A 26,527-nucleotide genomic window follows, 5' to 3' on the forward strand; every position below is an offset into this window, starting at 1 on the left:
CTTGTTGTTTGTGTACATGGATTTTATAATGTCATATGTTTTTCCCCCAACCCCACTTTCCATCAATTTGTATAGCAGACCCTCATGCCAAATTGAGTCAAAAGCTTTTTTGAAATCAACAAAGCATGAGAAGACTTTGCCTTTGTTTTGGTTTGTTTGTTTGTCAATCAGGGTGTGCAGGGTGAATACGTTGTCTGTCGTACGGTAATTTGGTAAAAAGCCAATTTGACATTTGCTCAGTACATTGTTTTCACTGAGGAAATGAACTACTCTGCTGTTAATGATAATGCAGAGGATTTTCCCAAGGTTGCAGTTGACGCATATCCCACGGTAGTGATTGGGGTCAAATTTGTCTCCACTTTTGTGGATTGGGGTGATCTGTCCTTGGTTCCAAATATTGGGGAAGATGCCAGAGCTGTCAGCACTCTGATCCTCTCCTCTAGTGCTCTGTTCTTCTCCTGCTCCTGCTCTTTCTCCTGTTGATGTTGTCTCACCACAGTCCAGAGTGCAGATATGTCTCTCTCCACCTCCAGATTTCCAGGTCTAGTTAAGGGGGTGTTGTTGTGCTGAACTGTTGTCTGGGTTTGTGCTGACTGGAGTGTAATCACCTGCTGTTCCAGCTCCACCTGCCTTACCTCCAGCTGGGTGAATTTATCCTTCATTTCAATGAGGGAGTAGTACTCTGTGCTAGGAAGTTGACTTTCTGCTTGGGGTTGCTCTGTGGGGTTATCTTTCTCAAGGGAGAGCTTCTCCTGCTGAGCTATTTCTTTGATTAGGTGAAAGTCCAGCTGGAACTGTTTGGTGTTGCCCTGTACCAATACTGTTCCAGATTTATAGAGATTTATATTACATGACTCAGAGTCCTCGTTGTCTAGTATCCTGAGTTTCCACCCATCGCTAACACCCCCCCTCTTAACAGAGAGGTAGTGTGCTAGTATAGCACTGTGCCATGCCAGGGGATGGTCTGTGTGGATGATAAGGTTGCTTATGTTCCCATTTTTATAAAAGTCAGCAAAAAGTGTCTCCTGATTTCCCATAAGGAGCTTCATTTTGTACACTTTTCGTGTCTTATCATTCTTTACATACGGAGGGTACTGTATTTTAATTACCTCTGAACAGCGGGAGGGTGCTTCTAAGGCCTCTCCATTTGGTTGGGGTAGACTGTGCGACTCTCCTGCCATTGTTGGGCTCAAGGGCTTTGATACCTCTCACTTCACACGTCAGTGCTAATTGAAGTTGTATCTCTTTGTACTAGCAAGCTTGGTAGCCTTAGCATTCAGTCCATATAAAGTAAAATATATCATTGCAATGTATTTTTCTTCATGGTTTTTGCACCCTCACTCTCTCAGACTCTCTCTCTCTCCCACCATCTCTCTCTCTCTCTCCCACCATCTCTCTCTCTCTCTCCCACCATCTCTCACTCTCTCTCCCACCATCTCTCACTCTCTCCCACTCACCCTCTCTCTCACACCCACCCACCCACCCTCTCGCTTGCTCTCTCCCACCCTCTTTCTCCCACCCACCCGCTCTCTCACCCTCTCACTCTCTCTCCCACCCTCTCTCTCTCTCCCACCATCTCTCTCTCTCCCACCCACCCTCTCTCTCTCTCTCCCACCCACTCTCTCTCTCTCTCTCCCACCCACCCACCCTCTCTCTCGCTCTCTCCCACCCACCCACCCTCTCTCTCTCTCTCCCACCCACCCACCCTCTCTCCCACCCACCCTCTCTCTCTCCCACCCACCCTCTCTCTCTCTCTCCCACCCACTCTCTCTCTCTCTCTCCCACCCACCCACCCTCTCTCTCGCTCTCTCCCACCCACCCACCCTCTTTCTCTCTCTCCCACCAACCCACCCTTTCTCCTTCTCTCTCCCACCCACCCACCCTCTCTCTCACTCTCTCCCACCCTCTCTCTCTCTCTCTCTCTCTCTCTCTCTCCCATCCTCTCTCTCTCTCTCACCCAACCTCTCTCTCTCTCCCACCCACCCTCTCTCTCTCCCACCCACCCTCTCTCTCTCCCACCCACCCTCTTGCTCTCCCACCCACCCTCTCTCTCTCTCTCCCACCCACCCACCCTCTCTCTCCCGCCCACCCTTTCTCTCGCTCTCTCCCACCCACCCTCTCTCTTGCTCTCTCCCACCCTCTCTCCCCCTCTCTCTCTCCACTCTCTCTCACCCTCTCTCCCCCTCTCTCACCCCCCCTCTCTCTCCCACTCTCTCTCTCACCCATCCTCTCTCGCTCTCTCCCACCCTCTCTCCATCTCTCTCTCTCTCCCACCCTCTCTCTCCCACCCTCTCTCTCTCTCCCACCCTCTCTCTCTCTCTCTCTCTCTCTCTCCCACCAGGTTGTGGGACAGGATGTGAAGGCATAGGGGCCATAGAAATACAATTATATTGACTTCGATGGGAATTTCCGTTCTAGTAATTATATTTTTATGATAGGGGCTAAGGGCTCTTTGGGTCAAAGGTCGTACTCACCCCTTTGCAGATGGACACGGCCTCTTTGGACATTTGCTTGGGGGATGGTCTGTGTGGATGATAAGGTTGCTTATGTTCCCATTTTTATAAAAGTCAGCAAAAGGTGTCTCCTGATTTCCCATAAGGAGCTTCATTTTGTACACTTTTCGTGTCTTATCATTCTTTACATACGGAGGGTACTGTATTTTAATTACCTCTGAACAGCGGGAGGGTGCTTCTAAGGCCTCTCCATTTGGTTGGGGTAGACTGTGCGACTCTCCTGCCATTGTTGGGCTCAAGGGCTTTGATACCTCTCACTTCACACGTCAGTGCTAATTGAAGTTGTATCTCTTTGTACTAGCAAGCTTGGTAGCCTTAGCATTCAGTCCATATAAAGTAAAATATATCATTGCAATGTATTTTTCTTCATGGTTTTTTCACCCTCACTCTCTCAGACTCTCTCTCTCTCCCACCATCTCTCTCTCTCTCTCCCACCATCTCTCTCTCTCTCTCCCACCATCTCTCACTCTCTCTCCCACCATCTCTCACTCTCTCCCACTCACCCTCTCTCTCACACCCACCCACCCACCCTCTCGCTTGCTCTCTCCCACCCTCTTTCTCCCACCCACCCGCTCTCTCACCCTCTCACTCTCTCTCCCACCTCTCTCTCTCTCCCACCATCTCTCTCTCTCCCTCCCACCCTCTCTCTCTCTCTCCCACCCACCCACCCTCTCTCTCGCTCTCTCCCACCCACCCACCCTCTCTCTCTCTCTCCCACCCACCCACCCTCTCTCCCACCCACCCTCTCTCTCACCCACCCTCTCTCTCTCCCACCATCTCTGTCTCTCTCCCACCATCTCTGTCTCTCGCCAACCATCTCTCTCTCTCCCACCATCTCTCTCTCTCCCACCCACCCTCTCTTTCCCACCCACCCTCTTTCTCTCTCTCCCACCAACCCACCCTTTCTCCTTCTCTCTCCCACCCACCCACCCACCCTCTCTCTCGCTCTCTCCCACCCTCTCTCTCTCTCTCTCTCTCTCCCATCCTCTCTCTCTCTCTCACCCAACCTCTCTCTCTCTCCCACCCACCCTCTCTCTCTCCCACCCACCCTCTTGCTCTCCCACCCACCCTCTCTCTCTCTCTCCCACCCACCCACCCACCCTCTCTCTCCCGCCCACCCTTTCTCTCGCTCTCTCCCACCCACCCTCTCTCTTGCTCTCTCCCACCCTCTCTCCCCCCTCTCTCTCTCCACTCTCTCTCACCCTCTCTCCCCCTCTCTCACCCCCCTCTCTCTCTCCCACTCTCTATCTCACCCATCCTCTCTCTCTCTCTCCCACCCTCTCTCCATCTCTCTCTCTCTCCCACCCTCTCTCTCCCACCCTCTCTCTCTCTCCCACCCTCTCTCTCTCTCTCTCTCTCTCTCTCCCACCAGGTTGTGGGACAGGATGTGAAGGCATAGGGGCCATAGAAATACAATTATATTGACTTCGATGGGAATTTCCGTTCTAGTAATTATATTTTTATGATAGGGGCTAAGGGCTCTTTGGGTCAAAGGTCGTACTCACCCCTTTGCAGATGGACACGGCCTCTTTGGACATTTGCTTGGGGTACGACACGTTGTGCTCCATGATGGACTGGAAGAGCTCGTCCTCATCCTCCCCATCAAATGGGGGCTGGGGAACAACACATTATATAGAACGTTATATGCATGTTGTAAATATGTTGCCAATATTGTATACATGTTGTAAATAGGTTGTGAATGTTATATACATATTGTAAATATGTTGAGAATGTTATATACATGTTGTAAATAGGTTGAGAATGTTATATACATGTTGTAAATATGTTGTGAATGTTATATACATGTTGTAAATATGTTGACAATATCATGTAAATGTTAACAGAATGTGTAGTACATCTGTATATCTTATCAGTAATTCACCTTTATTCAAACAGGTAAATTGATGATAATCTATCTAGTATCTTAATGTCATAGCTATTTTTCAGGGGTCATTGCTAAACAGGGCCCAGTTCGCAACTCAGCAGTCTGCAATGCAGATGTCAAGTGTATAAAAAGCCAGAATTTTAGGAGGACAAAGACAATTAGAAATGTCATGCTGGCTACACAAATAGCCAGAAGAGCTGGCCTCACAGGACTGCTTAAAACAGCTTGGCAGAAAAAGGGAAACATTTGCTTTGAAAAACACCAATTTGACAAAGTGTGCTGTGGTGATTGTGTCCGACACTAGCTTGAAAGTTAACATTTTTGTATCGAGGGGATTCCAAGCCTATTTGAAAAGAGTATTGTGGGGGAAAATGAAGTCAAAAGGTTGTTGCCAGAGGCATTATCGGTCCAAAACCAGAATAAACATGAACTAACCTTCAACTACCAGGTTAACCCTTCGATGTCCTAAAGTTCCAAACATGGAAGTATTTTATTTGGTGATTAACATTTACACTTGGGTACCAAGGCATCTGCTCAAAGCCATTGGATGTGTGTATATTCTACCCTTTCTCAGTCCAGTAATACAACCGAATAAGGGTTGTTATAGTGGCTTGTCGAGAGAGAGACAGAGAGAGAGAGAGAGAGAGAAATAAATAAATACAAGTTAAAAAGTAACGAAACGGAAGATAAAAATCAACGAAAGAGGTCTAGACTGTAGAGAGTGCAAGAAACAAGTTCCAGACAAAAATTGCCAGCTGGGAGGCAAATGGACTAGATGGTCCAGCTATTTTCTCCCTCCACCTCTATCATTACAAACCATAATGTGTGCATTGTGACACTTCATAAATGTATTATTTTTCATTTCCACTAGACTAAACCCTTTGGCAAGAGATAGCTAGGCTGCTTTCTGCTCTCTTTATCTGATATACAGTACACTGCACTGAACACTCTCTTGAGAGGGAAACACACACACACATAAACACACCTCCCTCCCACCCACACACTCCGCCCATCCTGAGGTCATATAAGCCAAATGAACTACTTTCGGCCTGTGAGTGTGTACTGTGAAAGGGTATAAAACCCAAAGTTGCTAACAACATTTCCTGCCCCAGGTACTTCCCTCAGTGGATGGCTGGGCTGCTGCTCATTCATCACAGTCTGTTTCTGCCCAGTGAACGGGACGGGATGAGGCTCCTGGCCACTGGAGCCCCAAACACACACGGAGTAAACAAACCCATCACACCTACTGAACACGGCAGCAAGGAGTTAGCCCTGGCTGCATCTCAAATGGTGCCCCATAGGGCTCTGGTCAAAAGTAGTGTACTATATAGGGAATAGGATACCATTTGGGACGCAAACCCAGAGTATCCGTTAGTGTAGCCGCTTAGCCAGTCAACTGACTAACTTTTTGAGTTGCCCTTACTGATGGTTGGGACTGTTATGGACATAACTGAAAAGCATCTGTTAACCCTTTACATTCATGCCTGTATACAGGTTGAAAATGACAGATTTGGGCACTGATAAATGGCTAAATTGGAACACAGTGGCTGTACAGTAACATGCTATACATGACGTCAGAGCTCTGGCTCTACACTTCACAGCACTGTATGGGTTTTGACTGACAGCTGTTCTGAACTTGAGCACCGTGCACGACAATAAGTTGCCCCCTTCCCTCCAGGTAATTGAACAGCTTTTGCAATGTTTTGTTGTGTGAGTGAAATATACCGCTTTGATATCATACAATAAAGTCAAACACGCTTGAGTCAAAATGTGCACTTCACATTTCCATATCAATTATACTCATGTCATATACAGTGTCAACGTATAATGTTTGATGTACAGTTACAAGATGACACGGCGTCATACCCTGGGTTGTTCTGAACAGAATGAGCCTATGTTTGTTTATTGTGAAGAAAATTCACCGCGTCACACGCACCTGAATGCACTCATGACCGCTTTCTATGCGGACCAAATAGTTGAAGACTCTTCTTTGAGTCATAAAAGTGCATTGAAATTACTTAGGAATTGCGCACACTTTGGAGAGGTGTGTGGCCCCTTAGATACACCAGTTAGTCCTCTCACTCAAACCCTTGGAATTGTTTCGTCTTATGTTGCACCTACCCCACATTTTACAGGACAATTCTTATCATGTTACTTAATGTATCCAGAGCATTTTTCAGATTTCGTTATCAACATATGCATCCAAAAGTACAGTAAACGTAAACTGCACATAAAATCCACAGTGTAATGTTTGGATTCAGTCTTGTGTCAGGTGAACTGTTGTGTCCTCACCTTTGGTCTAATAACTTTCCCATTATCTCCCAACTGTTCCCTTTCAATTGCTACCCTGGTTATGCATTTCATATTACTTCTGTAAGAAACATTTCAATTTAGCCCTATCCATATAGGCCAATTCCCACAAGTGTAAAGGGTTAAGGGCACAGAATATCAACCCGGTCTCAGAGCATTTCGTATAATTCTGTACGTACATCCGATACACTCCATTTCGTATGATATGTTACCAATTACAATTCACAATATACACTACCAGTCAAAGGTTTGGACACACCTACTCATTAGTTTTTCTTTATTTTTACTATCTTCTACATTGCAGAATAATAGTGAAGACATCAAAACTATGAAATAACATATGGGCAATGTCCCAGGAGAGGGGGGCAGATGGGTGATGACAGTGTGTGTGTGTGTGTGTGTGTGTGTGTGTGTGCTTTCGTAATCATGACACTGGATTACTGTAAAGTCAAGTGTGAAGGTGATCCAACCGTGTCTTTATGTAGAAACCTGAAGGATTTGCACATGTGTGTGTCTGTTTGCTTGTGTGTGTGTGTGTGTGTGTGTGTGTGTGTATTGAGAGGTGGGGGGCACGCTCACCTGTCCTGCCAACATTTCGTAGAGCAGCACTCCGTATGCCCACCAGTCTACTGATAGCCCATATGGCTGATATGCAATAATCTGGAGAGACAGAGAGAGAGAGAGAGAGATAGACAGAGAGCGTGAGAGATAGACAGAGAAAGAGAGAGAGCGAGAGAGAGTGAGAGAGAGAGAGAGAGAGAGAGAGAGAGAGAGAGAGAGAGAGAGAGAGAGAGAGAGAGAGAGAGAGAGAGAGAGAGAAGGATGAAGAGTTACATGGGATTAGATAAGACAATATACATGTTCACACAAGCTGAAACGCTGGCAAAGTATATACATATTACAGACAGAAACAGACACATTTCACTTTCAGTCTCACACCACACTCTTCATCAGCTACAGTAACACATACGTATGCACACACACACACTAGCCTTTCACATTGTCGGCACAATATGTCTATCGCTAACTGACAGTGCCGGGTGAGCCCGAGACACATGCCTTCCACACTCACCCCACCAGTCAATCTAGATCTTATTAGCAATTAGCATCCTCTTCTAGAGGGAACCTGGTTCATTACTGAGAGAGCAGGTACATCCTGTCAACCAGTTTCACCATCTGCTGTTGTATCACCCTAGCTTATCATTGAATCCATTCTAATGAAGACATAAAACAGCCTAGTTGGAGTGAAGTACAGCTATGTTGTAGGGGGAAATCCACTGATGCAAAGTAAAGTACTGTTATGACGTCAATGGGGGAATTCACTGATGCAAAATAAATGGAGGGAGACAATGTTATTGTTTTGTGAAGTGGTGGGTGGTATACCTCTACTTGTGCAGTAACAGCTGGGGTAAGTACGCCTACGAGAACACATACAGTGAGGGAAAAAAGTATTTGATCCCCTGCTGATTTTGTACGTTTGCCCACTGACAAAGACATGATCAGTCTATAATTTTAATGGTAGGTTTATTTGAACCGTGAGAGACAGAATAACAACAACAAAATCCAGAAAAACGCATGACAAAAATGTTATAAATTGATTTGCATTTTAATTAGGGAAATACGTTTTTGACCCCTTTGCAAAACATGACTTAGTACTTGGTGGGAAAACCCTTGTTGGCAATCACAGAGGTCAGACGTTTCTTGTAGTTGGCCACCAGGTTTGCACACATCTCAGGAGGGATTTTGTCCCACTCTTCTTTGCAGATCTTCTCCAAGTCATTAAGGTTTCGAGGCTGACGTTTGGCAACTCGAACCTTCAGCTCCCTCCACAGATTTTCTATGGGATTAAGGTCTGGAGACTGGCTAGGCCACTCCAGGACCTTAATGTGCTTCTTCTTGAGCCACTCCTTTGTTGCCTTAGCCCGTGTGTTTTGGGTCATTGTCATGCTGGAATACCCATCCACGACCCATTTTCAATGCCCTGGCTGAGGGAAGGAGGTTCTCACCCAAGATTTGACGGTACATGGCCCCGTCCATCGTCCCTTTGATGCAGTGAAGTTGTCCTGTCCCCTTAGCAGAAAAACACCCCCAAAGCATAATGTTTCCACCTCCATGTTTGACGGTGGGGGTGGGGATGGTGTTCTTGGGGTCATAGGCAGCATTCCTCCTCCTCCAAACACGGCGAGTTGAGTTGATGCCAAAGAGCTCGATTTTGGTCTCATCTGACCACAACACTTTCACCCAGTTCTCCTCTGAATCATTCAGATGTTCATTGGCAATCTTCAGACGGGCCTGTATATGTGCTTTCTTGAGCAGGGGGACCTTGCGGGCGCTGCAGGATTTCAGTCCTTCACGGCGTAGTGTGTTACCAATTGTTATCTTGGTGACTATGGTCCCAGCTGCCTTGAGATCATTGACAAGATCCTCCTGTGTAGTTCTGGGCTGATTCCTCACCGTTCTCATGATCATTGCAACTCCACGAGGTGAGATCTTGCATGGAGCCCCAGGCAGAGGGAGATTGACAGTTATTTTGTGTTTCTTTCATTTGCGAATAATTGCACCAACTGTTGTCACCTTCTCACCAAGCTGCTTGGCGATGGTCTTGTAGCCCATTCCAGCCTTGTGTAGGTCTACAATCTTGTTCCTGACATCCTTGGAGAGCTCTTTGGTCTTGGCCATGGTGGAGAGTTTGGAATCTGATTGATTGATTGCTTCTGTGGACAGATGTCTTTTATACAAGTAACAAACTGAGATTAGGAGCACTCCCTTTAAGAGTGTGCTCCTAATCTCAGCTCGTTACCTGTATAAAAGACACCTGGGAGCTGAGGGGGTCAAATACTTATTTCCCTCATTAAAATGCAAATGAATTTATAACATTTTTGACATGCATTTTTCTGGATTTATTTGTTGTTACTCTGTCTCTCACTGTTCAAAAAAACCTACCATTAAAATTATAGACTGATAATTTCTTTGTCAGTGGGCAAACTTACAAAATCAGCAGGGGATCAAATACTTTTTTACCTCACTGTATGCATGCATGTGCATATAAAGGGACTTTCATTGAACATACAGTGGGGAAAAAAAGTATTTAGTCAGCCACCAATTGTGCAAGTTCTCCCACTTAAAAATATGAGAGAGGCCTGTAATTTTCATCATAGGTACACGTCAACTATGACAGACAAAATGAGAAAAAAAAATCCAGAAAATCACATTGTAGGATTTTTTATGAATTTATTTGCAAATTATGGTGGAAAATAAGTATTTGGTCAATAACAAAAGTTTCTCAATACTTTGTTATATACCCTTTGTTGGCAATGACACAGGTCAAACGTTTTCTGTAAGTCTTCACAAGGTTTTCACACACTGTTGCTGGTATTTTGGCCCATTCCTCCATGCAGATATCCTCTAGAGCAGTGATGTTTTGGGGCTGTCGCTGGGCAATACGGACTTTCAACTCCCTCCAAAGATTTTCTATGGGGTTGAGATCTGGAGACTGGCTAGGCCACTCCAGGACCTTGAAATGCTTCTTACGAAGCCACTCCTTCATTGCCCGGGCGGTGTGTTTGGGATCATTGTCATGCTGAAAGACCCAGCCACGTTTCATCTTCAATGCCCTTGCTGATGGAAGGAGGTTTTCACTCAAAATCTCACGATACATGGCCCCATTCATTCTTTCCTTTACACGGATCAGTCGTCCTGGTCCCTTTGCAGAAAAACAGCCCCAAAGCATGATGTTTCCACCCCCATGCTTCACAGTAGGTATGGTGTTCTTTGGATGCAACTCAGCATTCTTTGTCCTCCAAACACGACGAGTTGAGTTTTTACCAAAATGTTCTATTTTTGGTTTCATCTGACCATATGACATTCTCCCAATCCTCTTCTGGATCATCCAAATGCACTCTAGCAAACTTCAGACGGGCCTGGACATGTACTGGCTTAAGCAGGGGGACACGTCTGGCACTGCAGGATTTGAGTCCCTGGCGGCGTAGTGTGTTACTGATGGTAGGCTTTGTTACTTTGGTCCCAGCTCTCTGCAGGTCATTCACTAGGCCCCCCCGTGTGGTTCTGGGATTTCTGCTCACCGTTCTTGTGATCATTTTGACCCCACGGGGTGAGATCTTGCGTGGAGCCCCAGATCGAGGGAGATTATCAGTGGTCTTGTATGTCTTCCATTTCCTAATAATTGCTCCCACAGTTGATTTCTTCAAACCAAGCAGCTTACCTATTGCAGATTCAGTCTTCCCAGCCTGGTGCAGGTCTACAATTTTGTTTCTGGTGTCCTTTGACAGCACTTTGGTCTTGGCCATAGTGGAGTTTGGAGTGTGACTGTTTGAGGTTGTGGACAGGTGTCTTTTATACTGATAACAAGATCAAACAGGTGCCATTAATACAGGTAACGAGTGGAGGACAGAGGAGCCTCTTAAAGAATAAGTTAAAGGTCTGTGAGAGCCAGAAATCTTGCTTGTTTGTAGGTGACCAAATACTTATTTTCCACCATAATTTGCAAATAAATTCATTAAAAATCTTACAATGTGATTTTCTGGATTTTTTTCTTCTCATTTTGTCTGTCATAGTTGACGTGTACCTATGATGAAAATTACAGGCCTCTCTCATCTTTTTAAGTGGGAGAACTTGCACAATTGGTGGCTGACTAAATACTTTCTTTCTCCACTGTATGGTAGAAGCAGAGAACAATACAACTGAAGCCCCAACAGTGCTAGGGGAGAAGCAGCTACACAAATAGAAGGCTACCGGTAGAGATGAAGCTGAAGAGGTGCCTTGAGTATTAGAAGAAAAACAAGAGTGTCTTACTGTGTCATGTTGGAAAGTGTCGCAAATGGGAACTTGTAATCTGTGTCTTTTCACAGGACGTGTTCAATAAATGAGTGCATAAACAAATACATCAACACTCCCTCTTTCTCCCCTCCCCCGCTCCAGTGGGTGATACAGACAGATTGGAAGAGAGGACAAGAAAGAAGGGGAAAAGCGAGGGATTGCCAGAGGGAGGGCATCAATAAAAGATAGGCAATTATGTCATGGAGATGAGGTGGGGAAAGAGGTCAGTGCTTTGTTTTTCACGTACAGTAAAAGGAGAGTGTCTTTGTGCGTGTGTGTGTGTGTAAGGAGAGTGTGCCTGTGTGTGTGTGTGTGTGTGTGTGTCTGTGTGTGTGTGTGTATGGAGAGTGTGTCTTTGTGTGCGTGTGTGTGTGTGTAAGGAGAGTGTGTCTTTGTGTGTATGTATGTGTGTGTGTGTGATCTTATTTCAAGAGGCACTGCAACCCCTCCGGTACACCCTCACACTATCTCTCACTTTCTTTCTCAAGAAAAAAAGAGTTTAGTGTGAGAGCCCCCTAAGTCTGATGCTGACCAAGGTTACGGTCTCCCTTCAGATACATTGATGGTTTCTGGAGGCACACAAATACACACACGCCTTTTCCCCCCACCATCACCTGGTAGGTGTGATATGTGAGAGCAGTTCTGCTCCACATTGCCCTGTGACCTTTTCTGTGTAACACCTGACTTACGCCTGCCACTTGGGAGCCCTGAGAAGACCCTCTGGCTCCGCACTGTGCTGTTATGGCACGCAAGCTACTTACCTTCAAGCTTTAGGGAGCTGGACACACACTCATCCATGCACACACATGCACGTACACACACATACACACTCCTACACTGGCTCACAAACAAACTCAAATATTCATCCCTCTCTTACACATGTGCACACACAATACATTTTTGCAGACTATAACATGTTTCCCTAATATTAAATACAATATTGGATCGTTTTCTGTTTGGTTGTCCTGTTTTGGCTTACCAGGCCACACTCAGTCTCAAACTAAACTGAACAGGTCAAAAGCAGGTGACAATTTGGAAATATATTCTTTAATTTGACTTAATTTTATTAAAATATAATCCAAATGTTTTCCTGTGGGGTGTGTCCAATTCCAATCCAATTCAAATGGAGAATTAATTAGAATTAAAGAGCAATTCACAACTTGATTCTGAATTGACCCCAAATCTGGTGTGTCCTGATACTTGTTACATTAGTAGTAGCAGTATCTACATTGTGCTGATAATAAAAAATAACAAAAATGTTAAGCAATACCATCAGTAAACTATTAATAATTGTAATGATTGATCAACTTCAAAATCGGTATATTTATAAACCATCTTTTAAGCTCTTCCTTTGCTACAGGTATGTTCACAGCACCAGTGAGAGGACACTACCACTTCACCATACATATGGAGCCAAGAAAGCATTTCTTTTAATGTATAAGAATGGAGAGATAGTTGTTGGTACGGCAGATCACATAACATCTAGTGATGGTGCAGATAATGGATCTAATGGGGCTGTACTGATGCTTGAGATGGGAGATCAGGTTTATGTGCGCCTTGAAGCCAACTCAGGGAAATATCGCAACCACAGCACCTTCACTGGCATTCTGCTATTTGCCCAGTGTCACCTCAGAACACATGAATAAGGATAGATTTGAAATCATGTATTGTAGAAACAACAATGTTGTAAAAGAACAATGTTGTAAAAACACTTCTGTACTACTTTTTATGCCATTCTACTGTATTTCAATATCTGTAATAAACTCATATGAACATACAGTGGGGAGAACAAGTATTTGATACACTGCCGATTTTGCAGGTTTTCTTACTTACAAAGCATGTAGAGGTCTGTAATTTTTATCATAGGTACACTTCAACTGTGAGAGACGGAATCTAAAACAAAAATCCAGAAAATCACATTGTATGATTTTTAAGTAATTAATTTGCATTTTATTGCATGACATAAGTATTTGATCACCTACCAACCAGTAAGAATTCCGGCTCTCACAGACCTGTTAGTCTTTCTTTAAGAAGCCCTCCTGTTCTCCACTCATTACCTGTATTAACTGCACCTGTTTGAACTCGTTACCTGTATAAAAGACACCTGTCCACACACTCAATCAAACAGACTCCAACCTCTCCACAATGGCCAAGACCAGAGAGCTGTGTAAGGACATCAGGGATCAAATTGTAGACCTGCACAAGGCTGGGATGGGCTACAGGACAATAGGCAAGCAGCTTGGTGAGAAGGCAACAACTGTTGGCGCAATTATTAGAAAATGGAAGAAGTTCAAGATGACGGTCAATCACCCTCGGTCTGGGGCTCCATGCAAGATCTCACCTCGTGGGGTATGAGGAAGGTGAGGGATCAGCCCAGAACTACACGGCAGGACCTGGTCAATGACCTGAAGAGAGCTGGGACCACAGTCTCAAAGAAAACCATTAGTAACACACTACGCCGTTATGGATTAAAATCCTGCAGCGCACGCAAGGTCCCCCTGCTCAAGCCAGCGCATGTCCAGGCCCATCTGAAGTATGCCAATGACCATCTGGATGATCCAGAGGAGGAATGGAAGAAGGTCATGTGGTCTGATGAGAAAAAAATATAGCTTTTTGGTCTAAACTCTACTCGCCGTGTTTGGAGGAAGAAGAAGGATGAGTACAACCCCAAGAACACCATCCCAACCATGAAGCATGGAGGTGGAAACATAATTCTTTGGGGATGCTTTTCTGCAAAGGGGACAGGACGACTGCACCGTATTGAGGGGAGGATGGATGGGGCCATGTATCGCGAGATCTTGGCCAACAACCTCCTTCCCTCAGTAAGAGCATTGACGATGGGTCGTGGCTGGGTCTTCCAGCATGACAACGACCCGAAACACACAGCCAGGGCAACTAAGGAGTGGCTCCGTAAGAAGCATCTCAAGGTCCTGGAGTGGCCTAGCCAGTCTCCAGACCTGAACCCAATAGAAAATCTTTGGAGGGGAGCTGAAAGTCCGTATTGCCCAGCGACAGCCCCGAAACCTGAAGGATCTGGAGAAGGTCTGTATGGAGGAGTGGGCCAAAATCCCTGCTGCAGTGTGTGCAAACCTGGTCAAGACCTACAGGAAACGTATGATCTCTGTAATTGCAAACAAAGGTTTCTGTACCAAATATTAAGTTCTGCTTTTCTGATGTATCAAATACTTATGTCATGCAATAAAATGCAAATTAATTACTTAAAAATCATACAATGTGATTTTCTGGATTTTTGTTTTAGATTCCGTCTCTCACAGTTGAAGTGTACCTATGATAAAAATTACAGACCTCTACATGCTTTGTAAGTAAGAAAACCTGCAAAATCGGCAGTGTATCAAATACTTGTTCTCCCCACTGTATGTCGATTTGTTTCATGAGTATTCTCTTTCCTACACTTATGGTGTTTCTGTTGGTCAAGTTTGTGTTTACAGAATAACACAGAATAAATAAAAAATCAACCTTCGTCTACCAGTTTCTATCATGCATTTACACAAACCAAAAGTGACTTTAAGAGTGGTTGTTATCACATTCTTTAAGTCTAAAAAAATAGTTGATTAAAAATGTAATCGAGTCAATCACAGGATTAATCACAAATTCAGGATTTGCTCAAATTGAGCTGTAATTTAAGTTTTTTTAGACAAACTTTATATTGACTATATATTACCAATAGTGGTCTAATGTTGAGTTGAGTCCATCTACAATGTTTTGTCTATCATATACATTTTGAAATATGAAAGTAGCAATGCACTGTAATGAATCTCTTTCACAATGTGTCTAATTTCTGCCTTCACAGAAAGAACAAGAGTGGCATTATCAGCTGGAACAGAAGAGACTGGAGCACATAGGAGCCTTCAACACTGAAACTACTTTGGTCTATGGGAAGGTCATCACCAACATCGGCAAGACCTACAACCCCAAGACAGGTCATGTGAAAAACAAACAATTTGAAAACAAGGTATGTTTGAGTATAGACTGTGTGCTGAGGCTTGTTACATTAAATTATATCTGTAGTAGCAGCTAAAGCATTACAGTATTAACACTGTACTTATATTAACCAATTATTCAAATGTTTGTTAACCATTAGTAAACTGTTTATTAAGCATTGCACTGTATATTATTAAAGTTGATTTTATCCTCAATGTTAATTAATTCATGAATATTGATAAGCATTTATTAAGCTCCTCCTATGCCACAGGTATCTTCACAGCACCAGTGAAACAAATCTACCACTTCACCTTCTATAGTCAATCAAACAGACAGGGATGGTGTCAGGAATCCCGCTTCCTGAGTCGGTTTCTGCCTGAGTTGCCTGTTTTCTGTCCTGGAGTCTTTTTTCCTGAGTTTCCTGAACGCACCCTGTCTGGTTGCCGGGCGACGAAGCAAGGCGGGAGATCTCTCTATTACCCGCACCTGCATCTCATCAGCTATCTGCACACCTGGTTCTGATTCACCTCTCCACTTCATAGGCTCTGACCTGACATCCATTCCCTGCCGGATCGTTAGCCATGAACATTACTCTCCTGGAATATTCACTCCACCTCTGCCTGGTCGTCTGTGGCTTCAGAAACATCATTGGATCTGCCCATTCACTCCCACCAACTCACCTCCACTGCCAGCTCCGTCACCTGGATTCTCCTGCTTCCACATTTAAGTCTTTAAATAAATACTCACCTTCATTCAACTCATCTTGTCCTGGTCTGCTTCTGGGTTCCGCTTTAAAGAATCGTGACAGATGGATTCCTTTTAATGTATAAAAACTACAGATCAATTGCTTTTGATGTTGTAGACAATGGATCTAACGGGGTTACTCATGGGTCTGGACAGATAGTTATTGCAACCTCAATACCTTCAATGGCATTCTGCTATTTACCCAGTAACAGTGGAAAAAAGGTGTACCCAAACGCACTTCAGCCCAGCTTGAACAAAAAAGGGAATCAGGTGCTTGACTGAGTGACTTTTTAATCCCCAAAACATTCCTTACCCCAGGACACTTCAACAGGTGACATTTCTTTATTTTCCTGGACAGTCACCAATTGAAGTATCCTGAGGTAAGGAAGAGTTTTTTGGGGTTACCCAGTAACACATCTCAGAATAGATGAATAAAGATATATTTGAAATCATGGAAAAATTTTAACTTTTTTCCATAAATGACCTCAACAACAGGCCTATCTTACATAACATTTCCCACAGATAACTTTGGCAACCACTACAAACCCACTACAGGTAATGTGATGCCCAAAACCATATCATTGTCACGTTCGTTGAAGGACAGGTCAGACCAAGGCGCAGCGTGAAATGTGTACATATTTATTAAACTGAATAAACACACGACAATACAACAAACCAACGAAACGTGAAGTCCTAAGGCTACACACAAAACAAGCCTAATCACGGAACAAGATCCCACAACTAACGAGTGACAATAGGCTGCCTAAGTATGATCCCCAATCAGAGACAACGAGCGACAGCTGCCTCTGATTGGGAACCACACCGGCCAACATAGATCTACACATTCTAGATCATACACATAGATATACACAACATAGAAAACCACACCCTGACTCAACATATAAGAGTCCCCTGAGTCAGGGCGTGACAGTACCCCCCCAAAGGTGCGGACTCCGACCACACAACCTTTACATAACAGGGTAGGGGCCGGGTGGGCATTCCGCCTCGGAGGCGGATCTGGCTCCGGGCGTGACGACCACATACTCTCCGCCTCCCTGTTGCGCCCCTGGTCTGGTCTGGACCTCGGCGCGCTGCTTCCCCTCTCCTTCCTCCCACGAAGTACCAAGCCCTGTCTGGACCCTGGTGTGGGAGACCCCGAACCTGGAGAGGGGCTGACGTCTGGGACTGGACTGGAGCCGCTGACCGGAGCTGGATTGGGCACCGGTGGAGCGGACTGCTCTGGCTCCGGACTGGAGTCGCTGACCGGAGCTGGACTGGGGACCGGTGGAGCGGACTGCTCTGGCTCCAGAGTAGAGCTGCTGACCGGAGCTGGACTGGGCACCGGTGGAGCGGACTTCTCTGGCTCCGGAGTGGAGCAGCTGACCGGAGCGGACTGCTCTGGCTCCGGAGTGGAGCAGCTGACCGGAGCTGGACTGTACCCCGGTGGATTAGACTGCTCTGGCTCCAGAGTGGAGCAGCTGACCGGAGCTGGATCAGGCACCGGTGGAGCGGACTGCTCTAGCTCCGGAGTGGAGCAGCTGACCGGTGCCGGACCAGGCACCGGTGGAACAGGCACGGGCCGTGCCGGACTGGACACACGCACCACTGGTCTGGTGCGAGGAGCAGGCACGGGCCGAACCGGACTAGGAACACGCACCACTGGCTTGGTGCGAGGAGCAGGAACGGGCCGGGCCGGACTGGCGACAAGCACCACTGGCTTGGTGCGAGGAGCAGGAACAGGCCGGGCCGGACTGGGAACAAGCACCACTGGCTTGGTGCGAGGAGCAGGAACGGGCCGGGCCGGACTGGGAACACGCACCACTGGCTTGGTGCGAGGAGCAGGAACGGGCTGTACCGGGCTGACGACACGCACCACTGGCTTGGTGCGGGGAGCAGGAACAGGCCGGGCCGGACTGGCGACACGCACCACTGGCTTGGTGCGAGGAACAGGAACGGGCCGGACTGGGAACACGCACCACGGGCTTGGCGCGAGGAACATGAACAGGCCGGACCGGACTGTGGAGGCGGACTGGAGGTCTGGAGCGGAGAGCTGGCACAACCCGTCCTGGCTGGCTGCCCACTTTCGCACGACACGTGCGGGGAGCTGGCACAGAACGCACTGGGCTGTGCATGCGCACTGGCGATACAGTGCGTTTCTCCGCATACCTGGGTTCCTCTATTAACCCCCGCTCCTTATGCTGCCTAACCAGCTCCTCTCTCTGTGCCTCTACTTCCTCCTTCTCCCTACGAGCTTCCTGCAGTGCCTCCTCTTGAATGGATCTCTCTCGCTCCATTCTAGCTATCAGCCCCCTTAAAGTGGTGGCCTCCTCTCTTACCCTGCCGATCCGATCCTTCTCTTTCTCTCGGCACTCCTCCTCCAGTGAGGACTCCTCCGGGAGCCCCCACGAGATAGGGAACAGAAACTCATCGTCGTCGTCATCCTCCGACTCCTCAGTATAGAATTGTTCCCACTCTTCTTCCCATGGTCGTAGGGAATCAATCTGGAAACCCACCGGGTGCAGTGGTCGGGGCTCTTCTCTCTCGCTCCCCGACCACCCCTTTTTAGCCCCCCAACATTTTTTTTCTTGGGGCTGCTTCTCGGGCTTCCTCCTCGGCCGGCTTCTGTGTTGCCGTTGCTCCTCTCCTGCCTGGGCTTCCTTCTTCGCCCAGGGTCCTTTTCCTGCAAATATCTCCTCCCAAGACCAAATCTTCCCCACCTGTATCCAGGGTGTTCGGTCCTCCTGGGCACACTGCTTGGTCCGTGTTTGGTGGGATCTTCTGTCACGTTCGTTGAAGGACAGGTCAGACCAAGGCGCAGCGTGAAATGTGTACATATTTATTAAACTGAATAAACACACGACAATACAATAAACCAACGAAACGTGAAGTCCTAAGGCTACACACAAAACAAGCCTACTCACGGAACAAGATCCCACAACTAACGAGTGCCAATAGGCTGCCTAACTATGATCCCCAATCAGAGACAACGAGCGACAGTTGCCTCTGATTGGGAACCACACCGGCCAACATAGATCTACACATACTAGATCATACACATAGATATACACAACATAGAAAACCACACCCTGACTCAACATATAAGAGTCCCCTGAGTCAGGGCGTGACAATCATAAAGACTTTTAAAGAGACATTGAACTCCAAAATCAGTCTTCTGTTACAAACCATCTGTTTGACAGATCCAGCTATATGCAACAGAACAAAATGAATGGACGAGCTTATCTTTTCCATTCAATTGAGATTTAAGCATAAAGCATGATTTCCACAACTGATGGAATGGTATGTGGACACAACTTGAAAATCAGACAAAAAGTTGTTTTTGAAGTGTAATGTTCCATTAATATACTGTAAATAAATGTGTATTTTTCCAGAGAAGATGTGATCTCTAAAGGCCCCTCCTTTGCTACAGGTATCTTCACAGCACCAGTGAGAGGAACATACCACTTCACCTTCTTTAGTCGCACTGCAGCAGGCTAACCCAATGGGTACATTTTTCTATATAAAAATGGAGAGAGTGTTGCTGGTACTTTAACAGCTACTGCTGATTCAGATGGTTCTAATGGGGCTGTACTGATGCTTGAGGTAGGAGACCAGCTCTACATGCGCCTCGGTACCAACTCATGTATCTACGATAATGACAATGGCTACAACCTCAGTACCTTCAATGGCATTCTGCTATTTACCCAGTAACACCTCAGAACTCATGTGAAAAAAGCTAGATTTGAAATAATGGAACATGTATTCTAGAGGGCATCACCGATTTGAATGACTGCGACAATGTAAATGGACCTCTGTACTTTTTGTTCCATTCTACTGTATTTCAATATCTGAAATAAACTCATATGAATACGTTTTTTCTTTCATGAATATTCTGTTTAGTACAGCCGTGGTGTTTGTGTTTACAGAATGAAACGCATAATAACCCTGCCTCTGGCAGCTTCCATCCTGCATTTACACAAACCAACAGTGACTCGTTATGCTGTTTTACACATGATTCCTTGTTATTATCACATGTAGCCTATTCATAGGTGTATGTTCTTAGTCATATTCTTGGGTGTACTGTAGAGTGCACTTTAGAGGTCTGGCAAAACATTTGCTGTTGCTCATAGCTTTATGTCCTTCTTCAATGTATGTATCATGGGTTACAGAATTGGCAAAAACCCATGACCTGAATGAGAAGGTTATCTTGAAAGAATGATTTACAGGAGCTCACACACTCCTAAAATGTAAACACCAGACCTGGGTTCACAGACTTAAACAAACATTTTCAAATATTTTGAGTGTTTGCTTGAGTCCAGTTGGAGTGGAATTTGGGGACTTTTTCTATTAGTTTATTAAGCAAGGCAAGCTCAACCAGGCACAGATGAAGTATTTGAAACCCAAACAAATGACTCATAGGGTATTTCAAAGGGAGACAATAGTTTTGCAATACATTTACCCAAACTGAAATAGTGCTAAAAGAAGCAGGTCACTTCAATCCATAACCGCTAACGTTTCTTAAGCACTTGAACATGATTGAAAGGTAGCCACGCTGAATTGGAACAAAGTCATCCTGGGAACTTTCCATTCGTGCACAAAAGGATATGTGCTTATAAAACCACAAACTAGAGATCAGAAATCACAGGAGAACAAACGACTCAAGAGTCCAGATTAAGAATGAAGACCACTATAGTTCTGCAGATGACATTGTTGTGCTACTGCCTGTCTGGGGGACAGGGTCAGTCAGACAGTGACATAGCTACAGAGGATGGGAATCTGAAACTGAAAGATGAGGTTGCAGCCTCAACACAGTCCCAACTAACCTGCCAGCCTGACGTCTACACTGTGCTGAGAGAGATGGAGGCCAGACTGAAAGCCAGTGAGAACCAGGTGGAGGAGCTGAAGAGAAAATGTGAAGGTAATATTATTGGCAAATACTATGGATAGAGAATATATTTGGGTAACACTTTACTAAAAGAATCCAAGTATAATGCGGCTATAATGCATCGTAAAACTTGTCATGCATAGATAAACATGGCATAAAGGTTCAACTACTAGAGAATGTCTACACTAGCTTTGACCGTATATTCAGATTTACTCAAAACAGTCACCAATAAAAGCATTAAAATAGTGCAGAAGTGCAGATTTAGGAAAAAACTTATGACCCTCAGATCACACGGTCAGGAATAACTTAATTTGAAGTTAACTGTCAAATAGATTGTCATAGAGTGTGTACTCTCATATCATGCACAGACAGACCAATGGCGGCCTTCTCTGCAGCACTGGGAATCAAGGTAGAGAACATAGGACCTTTCAACACTGAAACTACCCTGGTCTACAATGACAATGATGACAATGGATACAACCTCAGTACCTTCAATGGCATTCTGCTATTTACTCAGTAGCTAACTCTTAGATATTTACTCACTCAAATACATATGTGCTCTATGATGTAAAGGTCCATTGATGTGAATTATGGCAATGCTAGGCTACTGTAAAAAGGCTGCTACTACTCTAAACTTTATGTTCCATTCTGTTTGCAATTAAAACTGAAATAAACTCAAATTCAAAACCTGTTGAGTATCATGATATATTTTATGTAAACATTTAAAATACTTGTGGCCATTTTGTCCATCTTCCAGACCTGGGCGCAAACTAACAACCTTTTAAGGAAGGTGACATCTCCGCATAATGGCTACCAGCGCTTCACTAGCCTGTTAGCTCACGTTTGCTACACAAGCATAACACAAAGAATTACCTTACCTCAACCAACACACACACACAGACACACACGTCTCAGAGCTTTGACAGGTTCTCCAAGGATCGCGGTTCAACCACGGTCGGAAATGTAAACCCAACCGTGTCCATTGATGACTGAATATATGAGCGTGCTGACATGATCACAGATCAACAAAGAATGTGATATCCTCACAGCATCATCCTATCATGACAGTGTATGGCGAGAGAGACACAGAATAATGAGGTAATGCTGACAGAGAGGTACTTAGATTTGTTTCAGGCCATACTGCAGCGAGCACCAATGTGACACCGCTGTCCTTGCCTGTCGCAATGCCACCGGGCATTTACAGTTTTGGAAATGGTGACCTTCAACTCCATGCACAGCACTGTGTGGCGGAGTGTGTGTAGGGTTTTCTGTGAGAATGCCTGTTTGAGTTAAGTGTGTGTGTGTCGGTCTCTGTCTGTCTGTCTGTCTGTCTGTCTGTCTGAGACTGACTGTGTGTGTTTGTGTGAATGCAGTCTGTAACTGTGTATATGAGAGATTGCAAGTGTGTGTGTGTGTGTGTGTGTGTGTGTGTGTGTGTGTGTGTGTGTGTGTGTGTGTGTGTGTGTGTGTGTGTGTGTGTGTGTGTGTGTCCCAGTCAGTCTCTTCTCTGGTTTGGCATCATAATTAATGTGATAGGGACATACACTCTGATGACCTGTCGCTCCACTTTCTCATGTTGTTTTCTTTCATTTCCCACACTCCATAAAGGCCTATGGCCAGATCACTCAATGTAACGTACTGTGTGTGAGTGTGTGTGTGTGCCTGTGTGTGTTTGTTTTCATGTATGTGGACAGTATGTGTACTTTTTCTGCGTGGGTTGGTATGTGTGCGAGAGTATATTTCCTTGTGTGGTGTGTGTGTGTGTGTGTGTGTGTGTGTGTGTGTGTGTGTGTGTGTGTGTGTGTGTGTGTATTTTTACATCAGGCAAATGTAAATTTCCTTGCGTTGTTAATGCGTGTATTTGTGCTAGAGGCGTCACTACAGACCCTGGTTCGATTCCAGGCTGTATCACAATCCGGCCGTGATTGGGTTCCCATAGGGCGGCGCACAATTGGCCCAGCGTCGTCCGGGTTTGGCCGGGGTAGGCCGTCATTGTAAATAAGAATTTGTTCTTAACTGACTTGCCTAGTTAAATAAAAAAAGTATTATAATAACAATTGTGTGCGTGCGGTTTTGTACATCCGAGCTGCAGTGGATGTCTCGCATCAGGCCTAATGCTACATGACAGTTCTGGATCGCTCACAGCTACTCAAGGCTTCCACCACTACTACCGCTCCTAATATAGCCTCCTGCACATAGGAACTAATGAGCGCTGTGCTAGGGAGACAAGATGATAACTGCTAAACACTACACAACCTCAGCCTGATCTCAGAAACAACATTACAGCAGGTTAAAGTGATGTTGGCTCACTCAGTGTTACTGGATTCATTTAAGCGACGTATATCACTATGAACATACTGAACATTAAGCCATTAGTCTGTTGCTAGGTTTTGAAGCGATTGTATTTTACTAGTTAGGCTACAATAGCTGCTGAATGTCTGGGTTGATGGTGTTCATTCAAACACTGTCACACTGTTGAATGGATAGGCAGTAGGGCTTTCAGTAGAATAGCAGATTCATCACATGATTTACCCATAAGTTACTGTATATCAGGGACCCTGCTGCTGGAGAACTACTGGCTATGCAGGCTTTTAACCTGGCTCCATCCTTGCTGTTTATTATACTTTGTGTTAGAATGGAATTTAGTTATCAGTTAATTTATCAAACTGAATCTTACAAGATAATAAATATTTTTTTGCACTTTTAAAGTATATTGAGTTACCCCCAAGTTGACCCTCATCAACTTGTCTCTATTGGTTTAGGGTTAGGTTATTGGCAAGATAAGCTGATCCTAGATCTGTAGGGCAATTGCTACCCAGTGCACGCCAGAGCAGTTGAAGGGTCTCCATTTTGGCTAATGTTAGCTGTTATCACTAAAGCTTTGGGGAGCGAGGCAAAATGGGAGGTCAGGCTGAGTTTACTGCACATTGACAAAGTACAAAAATGTACTTTGCCAGTTTCTCTTTCTCTCTCCTCTCTCTTTCCTCTCACGACATCTTCCTCTGTCAACACAGAGGACTGAACACAGGAACTAATTGCTCTGATCTGAAAAATCTGTCACTGCAACCACTAATTGCACAAAACCTAAAAATAGGAAGTGAAGTTGTTGAAGCCAAAACAAGGAGCCAGAGGACAATCCAAAGATAGCTCTAAAGCAGCTTCTATTTTGAGGGTTGTGCAACTTTTTGGGGCGTGTAGCAAAATGAGTACTTACAGTTGGGTACAGTATTAGATAGTAGCTAAATTCAGTTGACAATACAAAATCTGCCCATAAGGGTGTATCTGATATTATGCTATTTTAATAACCAAGAATGGCCAAAGCAGACAATAAGTTGTAGCGTAATCCAGCAAAGGTTGTTGACAGCGTGAGTTGTTGCATTCCCTAACAACTAAGACATCATGCTCGCTTTCCCAGTCTCTCTCTCTCTCTCCCAGTCTCTCTCCCTCTACCTCTACCTCGCTCTACCGCTACCTCCCTATTTCTCCTCCCCTCCATCTCTCCCTCCCCCTCTCTATCTCACAGGCTTGTTACTCCGGTAACGCAGTCTGTAAATTCACATTAGCATACAGTGACCAACGTGTTCCTCTCAGATTGATAGAGTCTGCATCCCAAATGACACCCTATTCCCTTTATAGTGCACTGCTTTTGACCAAGGCCCATAGGGCTATATAGGAAACAGGGTGCCATTTGGGACGCACTCAGAGCCTTCCCATGGCTGCCTATGTAGGTCAGGGTGAGAGGTAAACAGCGGAAAGAGAGAGAGAAGTAGAGCAATGCAGTGTGTGTGTGTGTGTGTGTGTGTGTGTGTGTGTGTGTGTGTGTGTGTGTGTGTGTGTGTGTGTGTGTGTGTGTGTGTGTGTGTGTGTGTGTGTGTGACGTAATGCGGTGGTGACAGGCGAAAGCGAGAGAGGTGCCCGGGGACCGCCTGAGCTGTTTTTCATATGGGTCCTGACAACTAAGAGACACACACACGTACAGTACACGGAAGAGTACTCCCACACAGACAGGCAAAGGGACACACACTGGTGCGTGTAGATACATGAACACACGCACACATACACTCTCACACAGACACTAAAGTGCATGAACACACGCACAGACAAACGCAGAGGATAGCAAACTTCCACATTGCAAAACATAGCATAAATAGCAAGACAATATGAATAAAACATACATATAGGGGAAGCTAAACTTGTCGTATTACGAGGTTGAGGTCAATTTCACTTCAATTAAGAAATCAGACTTGAAGAAATGAAGAAATCAGACTGCAATTCAAACTGTGCTTTTGGGTAAATGTCCATTTCCAACCCTTCATTGGAGCTAATAAAATGGTATCGACATCTACTCAAGTCTCTCAAACTCAAAAAGAGAGAGTGTGTGTGTGGAGTTATGAGGGCCTGACTGGAACCCCTGCTGGGAGAGCTGGACGGGGCATTAGCCGAGGGGTTCACCACCACCCCAACCACCCTCTGTGTGTGTGTACCCCACCACCGTCACAGCTTGTCCACCCAGCCCCGGAAACCATGAAACCAAACCTCTTAGAGGACGTTTTAGAGGAAATCAATATGATGTCCCTCACTGGGCAGTGCTTGACTGGGTTGGTTACATCTAGGGCAGATTCTCACCCAAAATGCTCTCTTTCTAACTCAAAGTGTTCAGTAGAAGCACTGTAGTCTTTCTAACTCAAAATGTTTAGTAGACACTGTAGTCCTTCTAACTCAAAATGTTCAGTAGACACTAGTCTTTCTAACTAAAAAAGTTCAGTAGAGACTGTAGTCTTTCTAACTCAAAATGTTCAGTAGACACTAGTCTTTCTAACTAAAAAAGTTCAGTAGAGACTGTAGTCTTTCTAACTCAAAAAGTTCAGTAGAGACTGTAGTCTTTCTAACTCAAAAAGTTCAGTAGAGACTGTAGTCTTTCTAACTCAAAAAGTTCAGTAGAGACTGTAGTCTTTCTAACTCAAAAAGTTCAGTTGAGACTGTAGTCTTTCTAACTCAAAATGTTCAGTAGAGACTGACGTTTTTCTAACTTAAAATGTTCAGTAGAGGCACTGTAGTGGATGTGCTGATACAAATCAATAGAAAACAAGACGCTAGGATGCTATAGGATGCACCTAAATGGTGGGTAAATGCACGTAAAGGGTGTTTCCACACCTTTTTATGTGGTTTAAATAGCGCTTACATGAGTATTTATACTAAAATAGCATTGTTACTCTCTACGGCCGGGGTTCAGTGTTTCTTCCCTGAATAGGATGCTGAGGCAGGCTGCTTTTCCAACAGGACATAGCCTACATAGACAATCAATGATATGTAGACCTTGGCTTCTCTGTGATAAGCTTGAACCAACCCAAGGGCACAAGGATGTTTGTCAGAGTCAGCTGGAGTGTGTGTGTGTGTGTGTGTGTGTGTGTGTGT

General features: G+C 45.1%; 1 protein-coding gene across 2 annotated transcripts in view; it reads right to left on the minus strand.

The window, feature by feature from the left end:
• LOC121533158 (protein kinase C alpha type) overlaps positions 1 to 26,527 on the minus strand; it is a 215,110-nt gene that overhangs the window by 18,474 nt on the left and 170,109 nt on the right. For both annotated transcript variants that reach the window (XM_045209673.1, XM_041838963.2), the window contains 2 exons: positions 7,288 to 7,368; positions 4,019 to 4,126 (listed from right to left, as the gene is read on the minus strand). In XM_045209673.1, the coding sequence (XP_045065608.1) occupies positions 4,019 to 4,126; positions 7,288 to 7,368 (189 nt within the window). The remainder of the gene's footprint in view (positions 1 to 4,018; positions 4,127 to 7,287; positions 7,369 to 26,527) is intronic.

This window comes from Coregonus clupeaformis, chromosome 30 (assembly GCF_020615455.1).
Source record: "Coregonus clupeaformis isolate EN_2021a chromosome 30, ASM2061545v1, whole genome shotgun sequence".
Lineage (NCBI taxonomy): Eukaryota > Metazoa > Chordata > Actinopteri > Salmoniformes > Salmonidae > Coregonus > Coregonus clupeaformis.